The sequence below is a fragment of the Hippichthys cyanospilos genome, chromosome 2 (assembly GCF_059441005.1).
Source record: "Hippichthys cyanospilos isolate Australia breed blue-spotted pipefish chromosome 2, RoL_Hcya_1.0, whole genome shotgun sequence".
Classification (NCBI taxonomy): domain Eukaryota; kingdom Metazoa; phylum Chordata; class Actinopteri; order Syngnathiformes; family Syngnathidae; genus Hippichthys; species Hippichthys cyanospilos.
Window position 1 is genome coordinate 26478710 of NC_142370.1, and position 21662 is coordinate 26500371.

The following is a 21662-nucleotide window of genomic DNA, read 5'->3' on the forward strand; positions in this document are numbered from 1 at the left end:
CTCGGATGGATATGTTTAAGTTGCGATGACTGTAAAACCATCTGCTTGCTGCAGACCCTGCTGCCTCGTGTGTGCGACGGTGCCTTTGAGACGACAGAGATCTCCCACGTGGAGGTGCTGTGAACAAGTATGCTCCATTACTTGCGACGCTTTTAGCCCGATTTGTCCGCTCAGCAGCACTCTCAGACCAAGTGATCAATAATAAAGGAAAGTTGGATCAAACAAAGCAGGAGGAATGCTTGAAGCCCATCTATCCCTATCCACTCACTCAAAGCTGTTTTGCTTTTGTGGTTTGATGTTTGCTTGCTCTCCACTTTTTTATTTTTTTAACACAAAACACAACAGTTTGATTTAGTCAAGTTTCTCTGGAGAATATTCTGCCAGATATTTAGTCCATCTTACATGACTGGGCAAGTCACTTGTTAATTAAATTTAGCACAATCTCATACACCATGATGATCTTATAAAAATGTCTTTTCCCTTGGGTTCCTGAAAACTAGGCACAACAAAATGAACGCAGCAAACAAAAAAAAAAACTACAAAAAAAAATACTTAACAATGCATACAATGCATTTTGTATGTGCAACAGCTGCTTGTTCTATCAGGAAGTGGCCGTGGAGCTGTCAAAAGTATAAGTATCATTTAACTGGCTAACTTATTAAGATATAATTGCAAGTACATTAGATTAAAACATATTTAAATGTTTGAATGCATTTACATACGTACGTTCGAACGTAGGTAGTAGGCACGGGCATGTGGATACGAATTCCACGAGACGAGATGTCTCGCAAGATTGAGTCCACGAGAAGGAGATATGACGAGATTTATGAAACATTTCAAAATAAAAAATAATTGCTCATGTAAACGTTCCAATTTCAGAATGATATATTTTTTATTGAGCAGGCTGCAAGTTTTTCCAAAATAAAAAACTTCCTTTTCACACGCTGCCTCAAGAAAAGTTGCAGCTGAGCTCTTTCATAGTTGAACATGAAAAAAATAATACATTAGATTTAATACACCGAAATCCAAAACAAAACAAAACAAACATTAATGCTAATTCTGTAGTAACTAATAGTGAGTCAATACAATAGTGATTTTTTTCATGTTTTCAAATGCATCCAAACACTTGTAAGCTAAATGTTATACATACATAGCATTTGCTACGGGCTGTTGACAACCGGATTTGCGAATATGTTCAAATGTATTTGAAAATACATTTGACCAGAACGAATACTCCTCTGACCAAATGTGTCATAAGCACAGACAAACCTCTGGTTTACCAGTGGAGTTTTGGTTGTGGTGTACTGATGCATGCTTGACGTAAACACAACACATGCTCAAGGTTTCAGCTTTTATACATTAGCCGTAAAATTGTCCCAAAAACGCCATTGTTGTGTAATACGTGTAATACAATTAAGTTGTTTAATAGAAGTGAGGGATGGAGGCCAGGTTAATAGTGGCCATGAATATAAAAGCATCCATCGATTGATTGTTTAGAATTTGTTCCATTTGTTTTGAGTTGATTCTTGATTGACCATGTCACCAAGCAACTGAGGCAAATTTGTATGCTGCGAGGCACTGTTGATTCTCCCTCAACTTTTTTGTGTCTATCGAAGGACAGCGCAACTTTATATATGAGTTGATGAGCGACATGAATAAGATGGAACAACTCCTCTTAAGCAGCATAATCATAGTCATTACGGCACTGGCATTAAAATAATCAAAGATAATTGTTGATTGTCACTGTGACATTTCTCTGATCAGCAATGAATATACATTTGCCCGCGAAGGGTTCTCCACAATTCTCCACCATGCGTGAGTGAACCACATCACGGCCTACATATCTAAATGAGAAAAATAGAGAGCAGTTTGCTCCTGCCTGCTGCTTCGTAACTGTCACAAGCACTATAGTTAAGCTGCATTAACTAAATCACTGTGGGTAAGCTTTGCTTTGAAGCTCCATTATGAATAGCACTAGGCAGTATCAGCACACAGCAGGGTCGAAGGAGAGCAGGGAGACTTTTTTGCTGCTAATTTCCACATCGTGGGTGTGTAGTGTAAAATAACTAAGACATCAATATAGTCAGAGGAGCATTTGGCTTTGAGGGGGAGCTTGTCATTCTCCTTTGTGCTTTCTAGTTGCTGTGTCTAAAAGCTTCCATAGATCTCATTATGGTAGGTAGTTGAAAGTTTCAAAATCATATCGAAAGTTTGTGGGGTCAACTGGTAAACTGCAGTTGCCATGGTGACAGATGTAGATATGATGAATCTACTATGCGTCAAAAAAATCTGTACTTTATTCAGAGTCGCCATTTCATTCTGATGAAGTGCTTCACACGTTCTCTCCACTCTGTCAACGGCTCATTGAACAAGTGTCAGCCTCTCTTCACCTTCTCTGCTTTTTGGATAAGCGCTCTCCGCATATGTCTGGAGCTCTTTTGAAACAGTATTAGGCTGGGTGAAGCCATGCAGGGAACTTTGGGAAACACAATCCTCAGCTTCCCTAGAGATTGTTAGAAGACAGAAAAGTCACTCGTGGTTGGAGGGTTAGTGCAATGATTCAAAGATATATGTGCCAGAATAGTTTGCATACATTCCGAGGACCTTCAGAAATGGTGCGGGGGTTGCCGCAGACCTTCTCAATCTCAATGGTCTTTGTTGTGGAGCGAGGTGGGCTTTGCCAGATGTGACAAGATTATAGGAAAAAAGTATGTCCCTCTTGTGGAAATATGCTGGAGGAATCTTTGTTAGCAAACCACAAAGATGTGTTCTCTAAATACGCGAGCACATTTTGCTCAATAAATAGGGGCAAGTATTGATAATAGGTACATCGATTTCATAATCATGTGTCGAAACACTTATTTCAAACATGCTTCTCCTTTGAGGTTACCATTCATGTTTACCTTTAATTCTGTGCGATATTTTGTCAAATCTTACCAATATTCATATCAAATGTGTTTCACCCAGATGGTGACTGCATTGCATGACCACTTCGTTAGGAATGTGCCATCCCTTGGCTAAAATTCTGTCAGAGTGATGTGGAGAACCCCAAAATAGTCAAGATACTGAACAAGCGATAAATGCGCCTAAAATTCCATTCATTTATTTTCCGTAATGCTTAGCCTGTTGAAGGGTTGCAGGTGAGTTGGAGCCATTTCCATTTGAATTTGAATGAAAGCAGACTCCACACATCACCAACCAGGACACAAAACACAAACACACACATCAGTGAGTGGGAATTGAATAGATAAAAACTCCACAAGCGTATGTCATACGCATTCATACCACGTACATGTGCACCAACTACTCAATCCAAATCTACATTCTAATTGTTTGGGATTTGAATTATGGTGTAAGGTTTCTTCAGTGGTCATCTTAAGTGTATGCCTATCTTTTCAAGCTCATTTTCTCATATGACACACACACAGAGCAGCAGCCCTATGCTGTACTTGCATTTTCAAAAGGAACCATTTCTCTGTGTTTTGACTGAAAAGATAACAGTCAAAGGTTTTATCTGCTTTCACAAATTCTTCAAAATGCCCCTTTAGAAACAGCTGGAATGTTTCTCCATCTGTTGGAAAGGAGTGATTAAGGGTCAACACTCAGGCCAGAGCCAATAAGATGTATGTCTTCAAAACACTTGGAGGAAGAGATGATTGTTTGATCTTGAGGAAGGCAGTTGGGTTCGGGGGGAATGCAACAGGATGGAGATCGGGGACTAAACAAACAACGAACCATACAATCCAAAGTCTTTTCTTTTTTTTTTCCTTTAATGAACCAAAGTCGAGCAAATTCCTTTTTTTAAAATGTGTGATTGTGGATCTTACACATCTCTGTCATTTTAGGTGATATAAACACTCAAAGTCGAGCAAACGTCTGCTTCCCCGACTTCGTTCAGGCCAGGGTCACTTCCTTTGTATGTCTGACATCATAGTGATTCTGGAGTGTTTCGGTCATCATCACACTGTACAGTGTTTCTTCTACACTGTACTGATCAGAACATTTTTCGACCTTTCATCTGATGGCACGATTGTATTCAAACTGAAAATGCTCTGCTTCCTGTAAACAGAGCGTCTGTTTGCAGGAGCGCAGCTGTGTCTTCGAGTGGGGGCTGTCTATTTTTATATATCCACTCTTTGTTTTGATTTCTCTCCACTTCCAGTTCTCCAGGCACCTTCTAGCGACCTGCACCACTGCCCTCCTTTTTGCAATGGGCACACACGAAATGCTCATACTGAGGCTGATTCATTGATATTTTTGATGCATGTGCAGTGAATATGAAGAGTAAGGACGGCATTGTGATGTACCTTTATTTTCTATCGGGGGGCCCAGTGTGATCAGCTTCTGCTTTCTTTGCTCTTTCTCCAGACTCCTATTCGGCAGCAGGCAGTGAAGGTAGCATTTCTACTTCTGTGGCATCCTTGCCTCCGCTGGCTTCGAGCAGCTCGGCCCCGAGCTCCCCAGGCTCCAAGCGCTCTGTAAGCACCCTGAAGAAATGGCTGACAAATCCAGTTCGCAAGCTCAGTGCCGGGGCCACGTCCAAAGGGGAGCGTCAGATTCGCAAACTGGAGGGAAAGCCTCCTCCTCTTCCGTCCCACAGTCAAAGCCAGGATGGCGGCAGCACCCCGAGGCCCGGCGAACCTCTCTCCATCCTGCCTGTTACGCATACAGAGCCGGTGAGCAGTGAAAATGTTCATTTTGTTGGATGCAAACACATAATTCAATGTATGTATTTTTGAAACTTTAGTATGCTGCTTTTAAGGGGGAAATGAAAAACACTTTTTTTTTTTTTTTTTTTTACCTGATTTTGCAACCAAAGATCAGAAATGTGTAGTAAATTTTAATCCAATACACTGTGGGCTAATGTTATTGTCATTAGCTCAATGTATGTTTTTTTTCTAGATATTGCAGTATTTAATGGATTTAATGCATTTAATGGATGAATGTAACACATCAGCTACATCTTATATAAGAGATATGCTGTTATGCAGATTTCCACAGGATTTTTCATTTTCTTTTCTTTGCCATTAGACATGTTGGCTGCAATTAAATTAATTTGCTGTAGAAAGGTTGTATCGTATATATCAAAAAGCTGAACTTTTGCTCCCAAACATGATCTGATACTGTTGATTATAATTTGATTAATTATGCACTACTTGGCCATCTTAAAAAAATACCTGTCTCTGTGTGAAATATTTCAATGCTGATTGCTGTGCTTCATGAAAGGTCAATAGGCGTGATATTAACTGCGCAAACCAGGAACCGAGCTCAGCTTATCTTTTTTTTTTAAATGTGTGGTTGTGGATCTTACACATCTCTGTCATGTTAGGTGATATAAACATATACATGTGGGGTTTAGCAGGTTATGCTGGAAGTTAATATTACATCTGTGAGTCAAACATATTTCATACCTGAATTCATGGTGCCTGACAAGAACTCGTGACACTCATTTATTCTGACTCATGGATGTATGTTTGTGCACAGCAGGAGTGGAAAGATGGCCTGGCTAGCCCTGAGGATCTGTCGCCGGCGACACTCCGTTCCCCCGGTTACATAACCGATTCGCTGATTGGCTGCACGTCTCTGCCTCACACGCAGGTCCGTCTCTGTAAAATACTCCTCGTTGTAACATCTTGTACTAAAATCAAAGTAGAAGATGTGCATGTGATCTCTTTATCGATGCGGTTGGTAAACAGATCAGGAGCATGAATTTTATTGCCTTCCATCCATCCATCCATTATCTGTCGCTGCTTATCCTCATTAGAGTCGCTGGTGCCTATCCCAGTAGTCTTCAGGGCAGTAGGCTGGGGACAGCCCGGACAGGTTGCCAGCCAATCGCAGGAGTTTTAGTGCATTTCAGCAGAGTGTAATAGACAGCATTTGAAATGGGGTCTATTTGTAGTGACGACCCAGACATAATTGCTCTTTTTCTCTAAGGGCCTCTAGTAAAACGTGCAATGACTAATGCAATTGAATGTGGCAGTGTTAATCTATGAAGCAATGCCGCACAAGTAGACAAACACAGAAAAATCCAAGCAAGTAAACCAAGGTGGGACAACGTGATTGTAGTCTGCGGGACAGAAAAGTATACAGCACTGTTTTATTTTATATTTCTTTATTTGGCTGTATGCTTGTGCGGCGCTTGCATGTGACGTAGTATGGGTAAGTACATTTTCGATGCCACTTGGCTCTCCCCGACAACTCAGATTGACTTGGCCTTAAAAGCTAACAGCAGCTCTGTTGCCACCTCTGGTTACTGTAGAAATGGTCCGGTAACACCCTTATTTGTGCATGAAATAAAGAACACCTTGGGGATTAAAATAAAACTGATACAACAACTCATTCAAAAGAGCACCTCAAAAGTGTCTTAATTTCCACCGGAATATCGGCAGTCTTAGATTTGTTTTTTTATTGGATGTGGTGATTTGAGCGGCCAAATCAACAGCAAAGGTTCAGCCCCCCACTCCCCAAGAGGATCGATAAGCAGAATGGTCATTCAAGCAAATAAACAATTCTTAGAAATGGGATTACTAGGAACTTACTAGGATCTTAAAAAGTGATCAATTTTGGATGGCCGCAAGGAACAATGTCAGGGGCAACCTGTGAGTTGCATGAATCAAAATCAGAACATTACTAAAAAACAAAAAAAACATGTAGGTGAAGAAGAAATAGTACAAAATAGCAGACGTGCTGAAAGATTACTCCACTAAGAAAAGAGGAATGTTGTACGTCTCCATCAACCGTGCCAGCAGCTATAATAGGTTTTTAGTTTGGATCACAGATGAGTCGACAGTGCCTGCATGCAGTTAAAAACGAGATCTGAGCCCTGGAGTTGAAAAATGTTGTAATTTGCGTCTCAGCAACACATCAAAAGGCCCTAATAAGATTACATCAGGAAGTTGAGGTCAGCGCTTTGGTCTGTGTACCGCCAACCTTTAGAGGGAGAAGTGTAGGTAGATTCAATTATGAGCTGGATCACTCATTTTAGAGTTGGGCGATACGTCTCTTTTTCTCTCCTCCGCTGACAAGCAGCATGAACGTCCTGTTGCTTTTCCTCTTTTTGACACATTATTGTCTCTAATCTAATCTTGCATGTCCCTTCTCACACACACACTCCTTGGCAAGTATATGGTGTGTAATGTTTATTGTTTCTCCGTCAATGGAACATTTTGCGTTGTGAGCAACAAAAACCCCTAAAAAGGAAGTTGGTGCAACAGATGACTAATTATGAATGGTTTTCCTGAAGAACAGGCTGTACAGTCATCTTGACCCACATTAGAACACATCAACAATATAACTTCATACGAGAGGAAATAAGTGGTACTGCTATTAGGCGATATCATCAAAGTCGTCTTTGGCTTGCGCGAGATGCCGACAACAAAGCAGCTCAAATGCATTTTTTTTCAGACTCTTGACATTATGAGAACATGTTAAACAAACGATTCCTTCGTGCAGGATCGTCTTCCAAGTCAAATGAATGGTCATACCACCGACCACCACTGACAGATATTTGGATGACTTCATTGTATCTTGACCGCAAGCCTGATAAATGGTAACATAACAGACAAAGACCACGTAAAAGCAACGCCAACCAGCCTTATGAGTTTTGTCATAGTATAACCTGCGGGGAAAGCTTTGTTTTCACATCAACCTTAAACATTTTAACACAGGTACGGAAAAGGAAGTGTGGAAAGGTTTGTCTCACAGTGTTGTAGATACAATGCTCCTTATTTATGGCTTTCCTGGCTGAAAAACAAAACACGCACCCAAGGGAGACTGGTATTATCCTTCCTGTGCGCTTCGCCACCACACATCTGGATGTGATCATGGAACCAGGACGACCTGTCAGACTGGCTCAGGCTCTCCTAGCGAGGCAAAATGAGCCAGTGGAGTCATAGTCTCTGTGGAGCATCTCGGTCTCTTGCTGTGCACCTCATTTCTTGTTCTCTTTCGCAAAAACATACAAAGCCCTCAGAAGAAGCCCGCTTAGTTTGAGTCAACCAAAGAAACAGTCCTGTTCTTATCTTCATTTGAACACGCATTTCTATCTCAATTCATTTCTTACGGAATAGTTATATATTTCAGGGGGTAGCGGAAACAGGTTTCTGTGTGTTCTGTTTACATTTTGAGCCCGTAATACAGGATACCGCTGATCACTGTTGATTAGTCAAGAGAAACCTTGGTTCTATTGGAAGGACTTGTAATGTTGCATCACAATAAAAGCTTCCAGTGCTCGTGACGCATGCCATATGGGCTCAAATTGTTAAACGGTAAACAAGAATATAACATTTATCAGGTCACAAATCAATATTGTACTGATGTACTGTAATTATTTAGCTCAACCTCTGAAGTCAAAATTCGATCAAGTCTCTTAACGGCTTCATTTGTCAGATGCCCTACTAACTTTTCTTGCTTATCGCCTCATCTTCTTCCTTCCATCTCTCTGCGAGTGATGTTGACTGATCTATAACGGTGACTATCTCCGTCAGATCTTCTTATCATTCAACTCCTCATGTGTTGCCGTTGCCTCTCGTCACCTTAGCAACCTGTGTCATTATCTTGCACCGCCTGTTCTTTATCGCCGCTCATGCACATTATTTGCCACATAATGCCACAATAATGTTGTGCCGCCTTTGATTTACACTTCTTCTGATTGTCTTGCTGTGGCTGTGTCCTCAGGACACTCTGGACACTCAGTCTACCTCTGTTGTACCAGATGACAGCGGCTCTATCCTGATGGACGACACCTCCAGTCAATGGTCTGCAGTAGCCGACACCGAAGAGGAACGGAGGAGTGCACTCGAGAAAAGCTTGTAGGTCTTTTATTCGAAATAGAGACACACACTCGAAGCAAAACCGAAAAATCACAGTCCGTGAGGGCACAGACCATGCATACCAAACTTTCCATTTCTATTACTTTGTATAGTCTAGTTTTTGACATGTTATTTTATGCAGAGTTCCCCCACGTTTGAAGGTCCGAAAGTTGAATAAATGTTAATGTACGGCGTTGCGATCCACCTGTTTTAATATCATTCCGAGGCCTTGCGTATCTCAGAAAAATATGCTACAGCTGAGTTTTTCATAAATCCAAAACATGTACTGTGATTATTGTATAATATCTTTATATTTTTGTGTCTGAACATAAAGCTCTGAACACTGAACCATGTTGAAATTGTTCTTGTAAAATAACATGACCTCTTCACAATTGAAATGAATACAGAATTTCTATGCAAAACAGCACATGCATTTTAGCAGCCGTATAGCTTTTATGGTGCAGGATGAAAACTAAGCTTAATGCCCTGAACTAAGCTGTCGTAAAAAAAACAAACAAACAAAAAAAAAACATCAAACCCTTGGGCATCGTTTAGTTCTCACTTAGATGTAAACCTAACTCTTAAAAAGAATAAGAGGCCCATGCACCTAAACGTCACCTGAGCCTTGCAGCAGGTCCTCGCACCACCATTACATCGCCCCCGTACCACCGTGCAAGCATAGATGGACACCCACCTTATCTTAGGAGATGTTCACATTTTAACTTTCATTTTCATTCAGGGATTGGGGAGGAGAGATTTTGCACCAAGTTGGTCAACTGAACAGCAACCTTTAATTTATTAGTTTCTAAATGTTTGCAGCGAAAAGGTGTGTTTGGGAGCATATGGCCGGACAATAAACATCTCTTTTAAATAATTCACCCACGGGCACAACTGTTGTTATGAGTTGGGGTTTCCTGAGGGGACTGATTTAATAGGAGGAACAGGTGTTCCTGTGTGTGCCCTCTTCACACCTCTTTTGCTTTTTTTTTTTTTTTTTCAATTTTCAGGCAAATTGGTGCACAGACTAACAACTATTTAAATAAAGCCATTCTTTGTTGTAAATTGATCTACTGTAAATTTTTTCTTTCTTTCTGTGATGTTAATTGGAAAACACGTGCAGATGTGTACTAATAACTCATTTATAGACAAATGATCCTACTTAGTGTTGATATGGAGAGTTGGTGGGGTGCAACATGTTTTCTTCTTTTGTGGGGGGAGGTTCACAGAAAATAATTAAGAAGTACTCCTATACATTCACAACTTAAAGACACAACTTATCAAATCGTATTTTGTCTTCACTGTGGACCCAATATTCCTTGAAGAAACAGAGTGGAAACGAATTAAATCACTACTGTAATTAAATGTTAGAAGACAATAAATCATGTATTTTTAAAGAAATCTCTACCTTTTTATGCTTTTATAATACAGTATGTAGTGAAGCTACCTGTAAGGCATCGTAATAATTGAAGTGACTCTGAAATGATGCGTTTGGGAAGTACATTTTGTCTGCACAGATGCTTAACTTCTAATTGAAGCAATGCATTCAAGCTGTTTAACAGTTGGCCAAGTGGTTCAGCGTAACAGACCGTGCTGAATGCAGCACTGAGATCCAACAAAATTAAACCAGAGCAGAGTCTCCATGAAATTTTGTGGTAAAGTCTTGCCTGGAAAGACTCTTTTGGATCATGCCAAGGATGTCTTTAGTTTTGTCATTGCCAGGATTCGCTTAAAACTGGCTGATTTTGGTATATTATTAGTCATCTTTAAGGCATTACTCATGTTTGAGGTATCTAGACTGATGACGTAAGAAAACAGTTTGTGAAGCTGAGATGTTGAACTTTGCAAAGTTCAAGATACCTTAAAGGGATAACGTTTAATGCCACGTTCAGATGGAGCCCGTCGTTTACGCTCTACGTGAGGCGTTTTGTCGCAAGGTCAAGATGAAGTTCACTTTTCACGCAACAGTGTCACGTGAGGGGAGGGGAGTGAGCTTGCTGTGCCCATTACAGTGGAATAGAAAAGGGAGAGCGTTAGTGAGAACTTTGACTTTTCCGGGATGTGGCAGAGACAATATTTTCTCTGACAGCACCTTTATTCTTCTTTTTTACACTGCGTGTCCCTCGCTTTACGGCAATACTCGTCTGCCGAAAAAAAAAAGTTTCAATGTCGCAATCAAGTGGCCAATTCTGTGCTAAAAATACTGTGCTGTCAATGCTGCACTATCGTTAGCTTAGCACAGTAACAACGGAAGGAAGCAAACGCTGCAAATACCAGTTGTCCCAAGTTCTCCCTTCCGTCATTCCACAAGCTAGGTGAGTGCTCTTGCTTGGCTCTGTTTTTGTATGAAAAGCTCAGCTGGCCGTGTTGGGTAGCTCCGGGTGACCGCAAAGCAGCCGCCATGATTCGTTGGCTGATGCGACGCGACAAACGACAAAAGTTCAAATTTTTTAACTTCTCGCGTCACGTGTAATAACGTGCCGTGCCTGTCGCGCGACGCTCTGCGTCGCTCCATCGCGTCGCCCGACGCGTCATTGACTACAATACAAAACCGTTCGCTCTTTGCGCTCCATCTGAACGCGGCAAAAGATTTAAACCATTTTTCATTATGGACAGCAGGAGGTGCTGCAGGTGCTGCATTTACCATTGTCCGTAGCTATAACATGGCAGCCTCGGGAGGAGTGCCACCCCCCCATGTAATATCATTTAATGATAACTAGACCTACTGTTGGTCATTAAGAACACATTTATATGCTAGTTTTTGAAATTTATAATCATTTATTTTATTACTTTTAAATGAAAAAGACTTAGATTCACACTCTAAATCTTACACATAAAAACATATAGGTTGTATATAACGTATATAGCATGTTATGGGTTTCTTCAGTTGAGATCTGAATCCATTCTCAGCAATTTATACATGTTCAGAAGACTTGAACAGTATATACAGTAGTTACAAACGAATAACATTCTGCTTTCAAATGTTTACTCGGTATATGACCTGCTCAGAGCAATTCCAGGCATTAGCTCTGCGAAAAAATGAGCTCAGTCATGCACTTATCTTTCATCATTCATCTCTTTTCAGGTATGTACTGAGGGAGCTTATTGAGACGGAGAAGCATTATGTAGCAGACCTGGGCCTCATAGTGGAGGTAAAGCCAAAAGAACTCAAAATCCTTATCACAATTTTGGCATTTTTCTCCAGCCAGAGCTGTCTCCCGTATGAAACAGATTTGAGGAATTATGAGCTTGGGTGGAAGCATCAAGACGATGTCTCTTGCGCTGCCTCAGACAGCTTGAAATACTTCGGTTCGTATAGAGGTTGTCGTCTTCTGAAAGTATCATACTGCAATATATTTGCTGACGTGTTACGTACTGCTGCACCGTTATGTTCACAGACGTGAGACTGTAGAAGAATTTTGCATGAAAAAGAATTGCACTTTGCTTTTGGCATAACGAATGTGTGAATTTGAATAAAATCTTTATTATAAGCAGTGTTTTTCGGACTATAAGCCGCAACGGCATACAAGATGCAGCAGCAAAAATTGAGCAAAAAACTGCACCAGACTAACGGCCACAGGTTGTAACATTAGAAATTTACGCAGAAAGATGGTGTATGGAAGTTTTAAGTTTAAAATTGTATTTTTATTTTAAACTTTTTTTTAATTGCCTGCTTACAGTAACATCCTGTCTTCTACAGACTGAAAATTCCTGCATGTTTAGCAACAACATATTTATCGAAAATGGATGGATGGATATTTTCAACATAACACCGACAGAATACCGCAGTTAAATATTCAAACTCAAAATCAATCCTGATTTATTAGTAAAGTGAACATCTAAACATGTCGCACATACAGACAATTCAAAACAAAAAAAGTGATTTTTTTATGTAATCTGTATGTACATTATTTTTAATCCTAGATTGTTAAAGACCTTTTTGAGTGCAGCTGTTGATTCACACCATTTTAGTTCTATTTCATAATTGTGCCATAAATTGACACATTGAAAGATACACACATTTACTTTAATCCTGGTAGTTAGCAAAAAAAAAAAAAAAAGTCCTGCAGATAAGATGCACTGGTTGATAAACCGCAGGGCTCAAATCATGAGAAAAAAGGTGCGTCTTATTGTCTGAAAAATATGGTAGTTAACTTAATTGGGACTCGGGATGAGGGTTAAGTGGTTACAATTTTGGTATTATACTTGCCGTACCAGATAAGGCAACTTGGGCGACTGCTGTTTGAGTAGATTGTTGGGTAGCTCCGGGTGACCGCAAAGCAGCCTCCATGATTCCTTGTAGCAGAGCTCCATCAAGTTAGGGCCCAGGGTATATGCACCTCACAGATTTTTGCAGTTTCAATGACTGGAAAATGGTAACGTGATCTTCTTTGGCTTTGGTGGCCAGTAGTTAAAAAGTACTCTCATGAGGATGTGAGGTTTGCATGGAATGTTCACTTTCCCGCCTAATTATTGTAACATGTACCCCATTTTTGAGCATACCTTCACACCTCTGTCATTCTCTTGCAGGGCTACATGGCCACAATGAATTCCAAAGGTATATCGGAGGACATGAAGGGAAAGGACAAGATTGTTTTTGGGAACATTCACCAAATATTTGACTGGCATAAAGAGTGAGCCCTTGATTTTGTTTCCTCGTGCCTGCTGTGTTGTGTTAAGAAGAGGACAAAGGAACAATGGCTCAGGAATGATCACATGCATGTGTGTATGTTTGCCTTTCCTTTGTAGCTACTTCCTGGGAGAGCTGGAGAAGTGTGTAGAAGAGCCAGAGCGACTGGGTCAGCTTTTCATTAAGCACGTGAGTACAGCTGCATTGTAAACACATGAAGACATATGCACAGAACAAAACCGCGCCTGCATTCTGTAGATAGAGCTAAGCATGCAAACGGGCATTCTGTTGACACTCGAGTAGTAGGTACCTTCGAGCTTGCGCCGTCGTCATATCATATTACCCGTCAGCGTTGATGGATTAACGCTGCCTTTTTGAGTCGAATGGGTTAGTAAGGAAGGAAGGGGAATATCCAGCAGTCACGATCTTCTGTTTGTGACCATTGGCGGGAACATAGATTGACTGATAACTATTTACCTGTCTTGCAGCCTTCCCTTCGTTACTGTAACTTTTAGGCATTAAGGAAGAAGCTCACTTCCACTAAATAAATGACTTATTAATAAGAGAAACTGTAATATTCTATCGAAAACATATCTGTTGATTTGCATAGAGGAGTTTGGACTGCTATGGAGTTAAAGGGTTAACGCTAGGTTCCAAATTTAGATGTGTTTGTAGCGGTTAAATGGTAACACATGTCAACAGGACACTGACAGATAAATTTAGGTCGCTTCTAAGTTGCTGCTTCCCAACAGTTGAAACAATCCGATGCGGCTCAGTAGGTGAGTAAATCGACTTGCTGTGTAGTAGAAAAACTTGTAACTAAATCTGGGCCCGGTGTCACACAGTGAAAACAAGCAGACGAAGAGCTAATGAAAAGCAGAGGATCCAGTCTGCTTTCAGCAACAACTACGTCACCAAAACGCATGGGCGCATGCACAAACACTCATCTTAGCATACTTACAAATGTAAGTGTAATCCAGGCCATGCAGTGTGGCAAGATGTCCATCTTCAGGTGAAGAAGCTCGGCGGTTTCTAAGTAAAAAAGCTTGTTGCTAGGATCAGCTTGGTGCTGTCAACAGGCTTTAAAAAGGCTCCGGTTGCACACAAGCTAACCTAGGTAAATGATGCATAAGCTACACGCTTCATTAGGACAGCCACACCTCCCAACAGTCAATTAGTTGCAAAAGACTGGCTTTAAAATTTGTTGTCGCAACGCTTCTTTTCATCCTAGCACTGGCTTCTTCAGTCCTTTTACACACATTTTGTTTGAATGTTTGCAATTCAGTTGAATAGTTCCTCTCATTTCACAGAGTGAAAGAATGAGTGAAATGGCAGGCTGGAATCAAGATTGACCCAATAAGCCATTTGTTTGCCCTGCAGGAGAGGCGTCTGCATATGTACGTGGTGTACTGTCAGAACAAACCCAAGTCAGAGCACATTGTCTCAGAGTACATCGAAACCTACTTTGAGGTGATTATCTCACTCACTTCACAGACTAATGTGTTAGGTTTAGGGTTACCTTTTTGTACGAAACGCTGGACTTTTCTGAATACTGTATGAGTCTTTTTGAGCACCTGCAATCCTTTACATGAATGTTTAGGCCCCAAAATCATGTATTAAAAAACCTTGAGTTTCCTTTCAGAATCAATTTATTGATACGGCATACTTTACTACAAATTAGTCCCGCAAATAACTTGTCGGATTCATTTAATGTTGTAAAATCCAAAAATAATTGAAGTTGGGGAATTGTATTTTTTAGAGGAAAACAAATCGCAAGAATTGATCCGCACCTGTATCGAAAAACTCGTCAAAGTCATTTTTTTTTTCAATGTAGATGTACTCATTTGTCTTGAGCACTGTCAATTCCAGAGTAAAATAATAGATTTCTATTCAAACTACCTTTGAGATTGGCTGGTGCCCCTAATGCTCGTAGACAGCTGGGATAGGCACCAGCCAGTCTGCGACGCTTGTGAGGGCAAGCGGCTACATATAGAACATGGATGGATGGATGGAGATTTAAAGTACCTGTATTAGAAAATTACGGAAAAAAAGACACACAAAGATGACTACTCAGTATACTTCCAAATTTTTAAACTTGGTCATGGTAAGCGTTCAAGTTGCACTCAAAGCTAAAAGAGGGATTCAATGTCCTCATGTAAGCATCTGGATCAAACTTCATTGTGAAATTAAATGCTTAACTCTATTTTGTGCCGTTTGCACCTGTGATTGTAGCAAAAGATAAACAAAAAATAAAGAACTAAAGAAATCTGAACATACAGTAAGTACTTTCTGCTGTGTTTCTGTGTCACCTTCAAGGCAAGGGTGTCACTCTGGTTGTGCCCACTTTTTTTTTTTTTTCCTTCAAGGAGTTGCGTCAGCAGCTGGGTCACAGGCTACAGCTCAATGACTTGCTCATCAAACCTGTCCAGAGGATCATGAAGTACCAGCTGCTACTCAAGGTGAATAGAATTAGATTCTAGTGGGAGAGCTGTATCAAATTTCTGATACATTTCCACTTTCCTTGAAAGGAATATAAAGCTCTTGTACAGTAGTGGCGTCCGTAAGATTGCAGTCGTCATAAGGAGGTGTCTAGTGAATGAGGACGTAATCGCCATGACCGTTTGCTTATCAAACCAATGAAAGATGCATTGTGCACCTCTAAAAGCTTGTACAAATATCGTCACCTCTGTTGTGGCAAAGCTGGAATGTTCTGGTGACCGTGCTGTGTTTATTTGAGTAGGACTTCCTGAAGTATTACACCAAAGCTGGGATGGACACAGAGGAATTGGAGGTGGGTTTTCTCTGAGACAAAATTTCATGGTTTCATTTTACTTTTGCTACCGACTCACTTTTTTTTTTTTTTTTAATATAGAAAGCAGTAGAAGTAATGTGCTTCGTGCCAAAACGTTGCAACGACATGATGAATGTGGGCCGACTCCAAGGGTTTGAGGTAAGTCCTAAGGATTCGGAACGCAAGTCCAAAGGCAAAAGCACACTCCATGTACTAACTTTAGCACAACCACTTCCTCTTTTTGTTGTGTTTCTCTTGTGGTATGGGTACAAGGGGAAGATCACAGCCCAGGGGAAGCTGCTCCAGCAGGACACCTTCACCGTTACAGAGCAGGACAGTGGCTTCCTGTCCCGAGCCAAGGAAAGAAGGGTCTTCCTGTTTGAGCAGCTGGTCATCTTCAGTGAGCCGATTGACAGGAAGAAAGGCTTCTCACTCCCTGGGTACATCTTTAAGAGCAGTATCAAGGTAAGTGCCTGCATAAAAAACAACTTTAATCTCTGAGGGCTTCAACAACCTGCAGGTCACAAAAAAGAAGAAAAAAACCCCACTCCAACTGGACAAGCGAAAACTCAGAAAACCCATTTGGAGAACAAAAGGGGGAACTTGGAGGAAAGGATCAGAGATAGCTGAATCCCCTTCCAAATAGATGCAGACTGGTCATGAAAGCCATTAAAGAGAAGTCAGCCCCAAACTATTCTTTGCTAGAATATGTTCTCTGCGCCCCCTAGTCTCAACATCCATCTGTCCAACCGTTTGTCTGTCCATTCATCCATCCATCATCTTGACTGCTTATCCTCACAAGGTTCGTGGTTATGCAGGGGCCTATCCCAGGTGTTTTCAGTTGGAGGGGTACATACTGAAATGGGTGCCAGCCAGTGGTAGGGCAGACAAAGACAAACAACCATTAACACTCACAAACACACCATAGGACAGTTTGGAGTGTCCAATATATATGTTTTTGGAATGTGGGAAGAAAGTACCCGGAGGAAACCCCACGCAGGAACTGAGAGAACATACCGACTCCTCACAGGAGGGCTGGAGCCGGAAAAGAACCTGTGACGTGCTAACCAGCCTGCTACTGTGCCATCCAGCTAAACATTTCATTTTGATTACAATTGTGTTTGTAAACACAGTCACACAGCAAAATCCACTTGTTTTTGTCCATCCTGTAGGGTGGCTATGGCATTTTGTCACTGGCTGTTGTCTTAAAACAACATTCTATTTGCTCAGCGCTCAGGCAACAAACTCTCCTCTTTTCTGAGTTAGGACATGTAGCGTTTACAAGCTCAGCCGCGACTGGTTGTTACCTGAGTTCTGAGTAACTATGCAACAGTAAGAGGCTAAAAAAAGGGGATTTTGCTACTTAATGCACATTCCACAAATGCGATATTAATGAGATTGCCCTGTTTAGATGAGTGGCATTCCGTAGAACAGGCATGTCTAAACCCGGTCCTAAAGAGCCGCCTATCCTGCATGTTTTTGGTGTTTGCGTCATCCAATGCAGCTGATTCCAATGATCAGGTTTGTTGTCAGGCTTCCGCTGAGCTTGCTGATGAGCTGATTGTTTGAATCAGGTGTGGTAGGAGGACAGAAACCTCCAAAACATGCTGCATCGACGGCCCTCGAGGACTGGGTTTGGACATGCCTGGCATAGAACATCCATCCATCCATTCACTTTCGAGAGCCTCTTATCCTCACAAGGGTCGCAGGATTGTTGGTGCCTATCCCAGCTGACTCCGACCAGTAGGCGAGGGACACTTTGAATTGATTACCAGCCGATTGCGGGACAGGCAGAGACAAACAACTATAACGCACCCAATCACACCTCAGGACAATTAGTATGTTCAATGCATGCATGTTCTTGTGGGAGGACGCCGGAGTGCTCAGGCGTGCTAACCACTGCACACCAAGTCGCCCTGCATCAAACTTTTTTTTTTATTGACTTCCCCTTTAAAACAGCACGAGAATCCATTTGATCAAATGAAGTGCCATAGGTAAGGTCATCAGAACCTACCGTAAGGTGCACCAAAAAGCCTTAATTTTTTTTAAAAGCTGATGATACGCCTTATAATCAGGTGCGTCCTATAATCAGGTGCGCCTTATACAGGATATGGATCAATATTGAGATTGGGATTTGTAGATGGGGAATGAAGTGATAAATTAAGCTTTACCTGTTTTCGTTTGTGTGTTTACAGTTGAACAAGGTTGGTCATATTGACACTGAGTTATTATGCCATTGAGAGTTTAGAGTCATTGTTTGAGTTATTATTGTTATTACTTTGAGTCTTACTACATTGTGATTGAAAAAGTTTTAAAATATGTCATTTTTTGAGGGTGCGCCTTATAATCGGGTGTGCCTTATATATAGAAAACGTTTTAAAATATATCATTAAATGAGGGTGCGCCTTATAATCGGGTGTGCCTGATATATAGAAAAAGTTTTAAAATGTGTCATTAATTGAGGGTGCGCCTTATAATCCGGTGTGCCTTATATATAGAAAAAGTTTTAAGATATGTCATTAATTGAAGGTGCGCCTTATAATCCTGTGCGCCTTATGGTGCGGAAAATACGGTACTAAATTCTCTTGAACACTCAGCCATCAAAGACCATATGAGGGTGAGGCGTGGGATTACATAAGGTATCACACAGTTGACATGATAGGAAGGCTTTGAGAAGTAACATTTTTGGAGTACCTGTAATGTTTTTATTTGATAAAAGTCATTCGGATGGAGTTCCAATGTGGACTGTGTTCCAGGTGAGCTGCTTGGGCGTGGAGCCTGCTGTGGAAGGTGATGATGCACGTTTTGTGTTGACATCGCGCAATCCTGATGGGAGCGTGGTGCGCTTCCAGTTGCTGGCCTCCTCCCCAGAGACGTGCAGAGCCTGGGTTAATGACGTGGTTCAGATCTTGGAGACGCAACGCAACTTCCTCAACGGTGAACACCTCCACTTAGAAACATGTTTCAGCTCTGTTATAGTTGACATTCTGTAAAAATTGAATCCTGGGAGGAAGGGAATGACTGTCAAAAACATGTTTACGCCCGTGTTATCGATCAAATAGAAAATCACGGTAACATCCTGAACTTGATCACTTTAATTATACAGTTTATGCATTGTTTTATCTAGATGAATAGTTTAGTTTTGGAAGATTATTATCTGAATCACAAATGAAAATAGGCTAGCTTCCTCCTACATTCCAAAATCTGGAGTCTTGTAATGTAATATCAACTGTCTTTACTTGCATTTCTTTCAGCCTTACAGTCACCTATTGAGTACCAGCGGCGAGAGAGCAAGTCTAATAGTTTGGGTCGCGGCATGAGTCCCCCCGTGTCTGCCGCCAGCGCCCTAAGGCCCCACTCCTCAGCTTCCATTGACCGCCACAGGCTGCCCTCTCTCCATTCCCGTAACACGTCCCTGCCCGCCCTTCATTTGCCCAGTCAAGGCCCGGCTCGAAGACCCAGTGATACCTCTGTACTACAAGATGTATGCAATTTCACATGTATTTACCATACTATCTCAATGATGTGACCTAAATGCCCTACAATATTTTGTATTTTCAGCCGTGCCCTCCTGACTCGATGACGTCCTCACACGTGCAGCTGACCTTGTCTGATTCGCACACCTGTACTGCTGTTTCAAATGGGCTGTACGCACCATCCGCGCAAACTACACAGGTAGGGCCATATACGCCCATTCACATTACATTTTTTAATCTCCCAGAAATTAACAGTTTTTTAACACGCCATTAAAAGAACATGCCACTTAATATTGCACCGAACCCTAAATTGCTCCCAGTGGACCTGGCAGGGCCCAGCATTGCAGATGACTCCAACGTGTGTGTGAATGGCTGAATGTGAGCCTTTGTTAAGTGCTCTGAGCACCGCATGGTGTGGAGGGCGCTATAGAAATCCACTCCCATTTACTGTTTTTCAGCAGTTAACATAATCATTCTGACATAGTGTGATAGACGTCATTTTATTCATAAATCTAGCTTTTTAGTCAGTCATTCCTCAAAAGACTTAAGCTTGACCCTGAGAGTCTAAGCAACTGTAGAAAAATGTCATATCATCTGTTTAGCTCCAAAATTCTCAAAATAATAATACATGATCACACTGTTTCAAGAAAAGATATTTAACTGTGTTTTAGTCTTGATTCAGGGACAATCACGCACCTTCACCAGTGTTTTGTTTGCTATAGCTGTGAACATCACAACGATCTCAACGATAGAGTTTTTACTTGACCTTTGCGTTGTCTTTGAGATCATCAATTATAAAATTTTACTGGCTGGCCTTGACACGTATCTGTGTTTAAGGCCGACCTTCTTCCTGATTTACATTTTAACTCATTAGAGCAGTGGATCTCAAAATGGGGTCCGTGTCCTGACTGCAGGGGGTCCGTGAAATTATTTGTGTCCTTTGGAATTTCTTGAGTTCATCTTATGACCAGCGACAGATTTGTGCCTTATTTGGCTTAGTCTTTGTTATTTAGTGTCGCCTCTGGCCGCTGTTGATAGTGCATTGATAGTGCTCTGTCTGTCTACCTACTGTAGATAGAAGCCATTGTAACATCAAGGAAGGCCCAAACATTGAGATGTTAAAAAAAAAGTCAAAATGCGTTTTGTGTCTACAATTGCTAGCTAACGAGGCGATGAAGCAGGCAAAGTTAGTGCTGTTTTTGACTAAATAACTGTCAGCAACCTGTTTGGGGGAAATCAACGCGGTTTGTTATAAGGAGTCGTGCAATTTGCAATTTTTATTTTCTAAACTTCAGTATGACTGGAAAGTAACAAATATACTTGTTGTCAAATTGAATGTGTTGTTGAATACCAATGGCACTCATGTTTGGCTTAAATGATGTTATTTGTTTTGTTTTGGGTTAGGATTCCGGCATTTACAATGCAAAAAACTTTGCTTTCTACAAGGGGTACCTGACTCCAAAATTTTTGAGAACCCCTGCATCACCAATGATTATTGTAATGTAAATGGACTTTCACTTATATAGTGCTTTTCTACCTTAAGTACTCAAAGCGTTTTACACTAACTAGTCATTTACCTACTGATCATCAGGAGCAATTGGGGTTCAGTGTCTTGCTCAAGGACACATGGACATGGTCTTGATGGTAGGGGGATCGAACCCACAGCCTCTCAACTGGGAGACGACCACTCTACCACCGAGCCATGCCACCCCAATGTACCCAAGTAATTTTAACCCCACTTTGGAGCTAGTTGTCAGACAGATGCCGGCTTGCCTCCCAGTACTGTCAAGTTTCCCATCCCTAGCACCCAGCATTCAAAGGTGCAGCACTTGTCCCCGTACTTGCTGACATCTCTCCTTGAATGCCCGCATATGTGCAATACAGATCCATTTGATATGAGATTCCTCTCAATGGTTGAAAAAGAAACGAGATTCTTAGGATGCTTGCACGTTGTA

At 41.3% G+C, this 21662-nt stretch overlaps 1 protein-coding gene across 4 annotated transcripts in view; it reads left to right on the top strand.

The window, feature by feature from the left end:
• arhgef25a (Rho guanine nucleotide exchange factor 25a) overlaps positions 1–21662 on the top strand; it is a 53329-nt gene that overhangs the window by 29388 nt on the left and 2279 nt on the right. For 2 of the 4 annotated variants that reach the window (XM_088408689.1, XM_088408691.1), the window contains 14 exons: positions 4369–4676; positions 5485–5598; positions 8680–8813; positions 11896–11962; positions 13341–13444; positions 13560–13629; positions 14821–14910; positions 15807–15899; positions 16181–16231; positions 16313–16390; positions 16505–16696; positions 18988–19168; positions 19486–19715; positions 19793–19906. In XM_088408689.1, coding sequence (XP_088264815.1) covers positions 4369–4676; positions 5485–5598; positions 8680–8813; positions 11896–11962; positions 13341–13444; positions 13560–13629; positions 14821–14910; positions 15807–15899; positions 16181–16231; positions 16313–16390; positions 16505–16696; positions 18988–19168; positions 19486–19715; positions 19793–19906 — 1826 coding nt within the window. Of the gene's footprint in view, positions 1–4177; positions 4285–4368; positions 4677–5484; positions 5599–8679; positions 8814–11895; positions 11963–13340; positions 13445–13559; positions 13630–14820; positions 14911–15806; positions 15900–16180; positions 16232–16312; positions 16391–16504; positions 16697–18987; positions 19169–19485; positions 19716–19792; positions 19907–21662 lie in introns of those variants that run through there. The other 2 variants (XM_088408692.1, XM_088408690.1) reach the window with 2 other exon arrangements.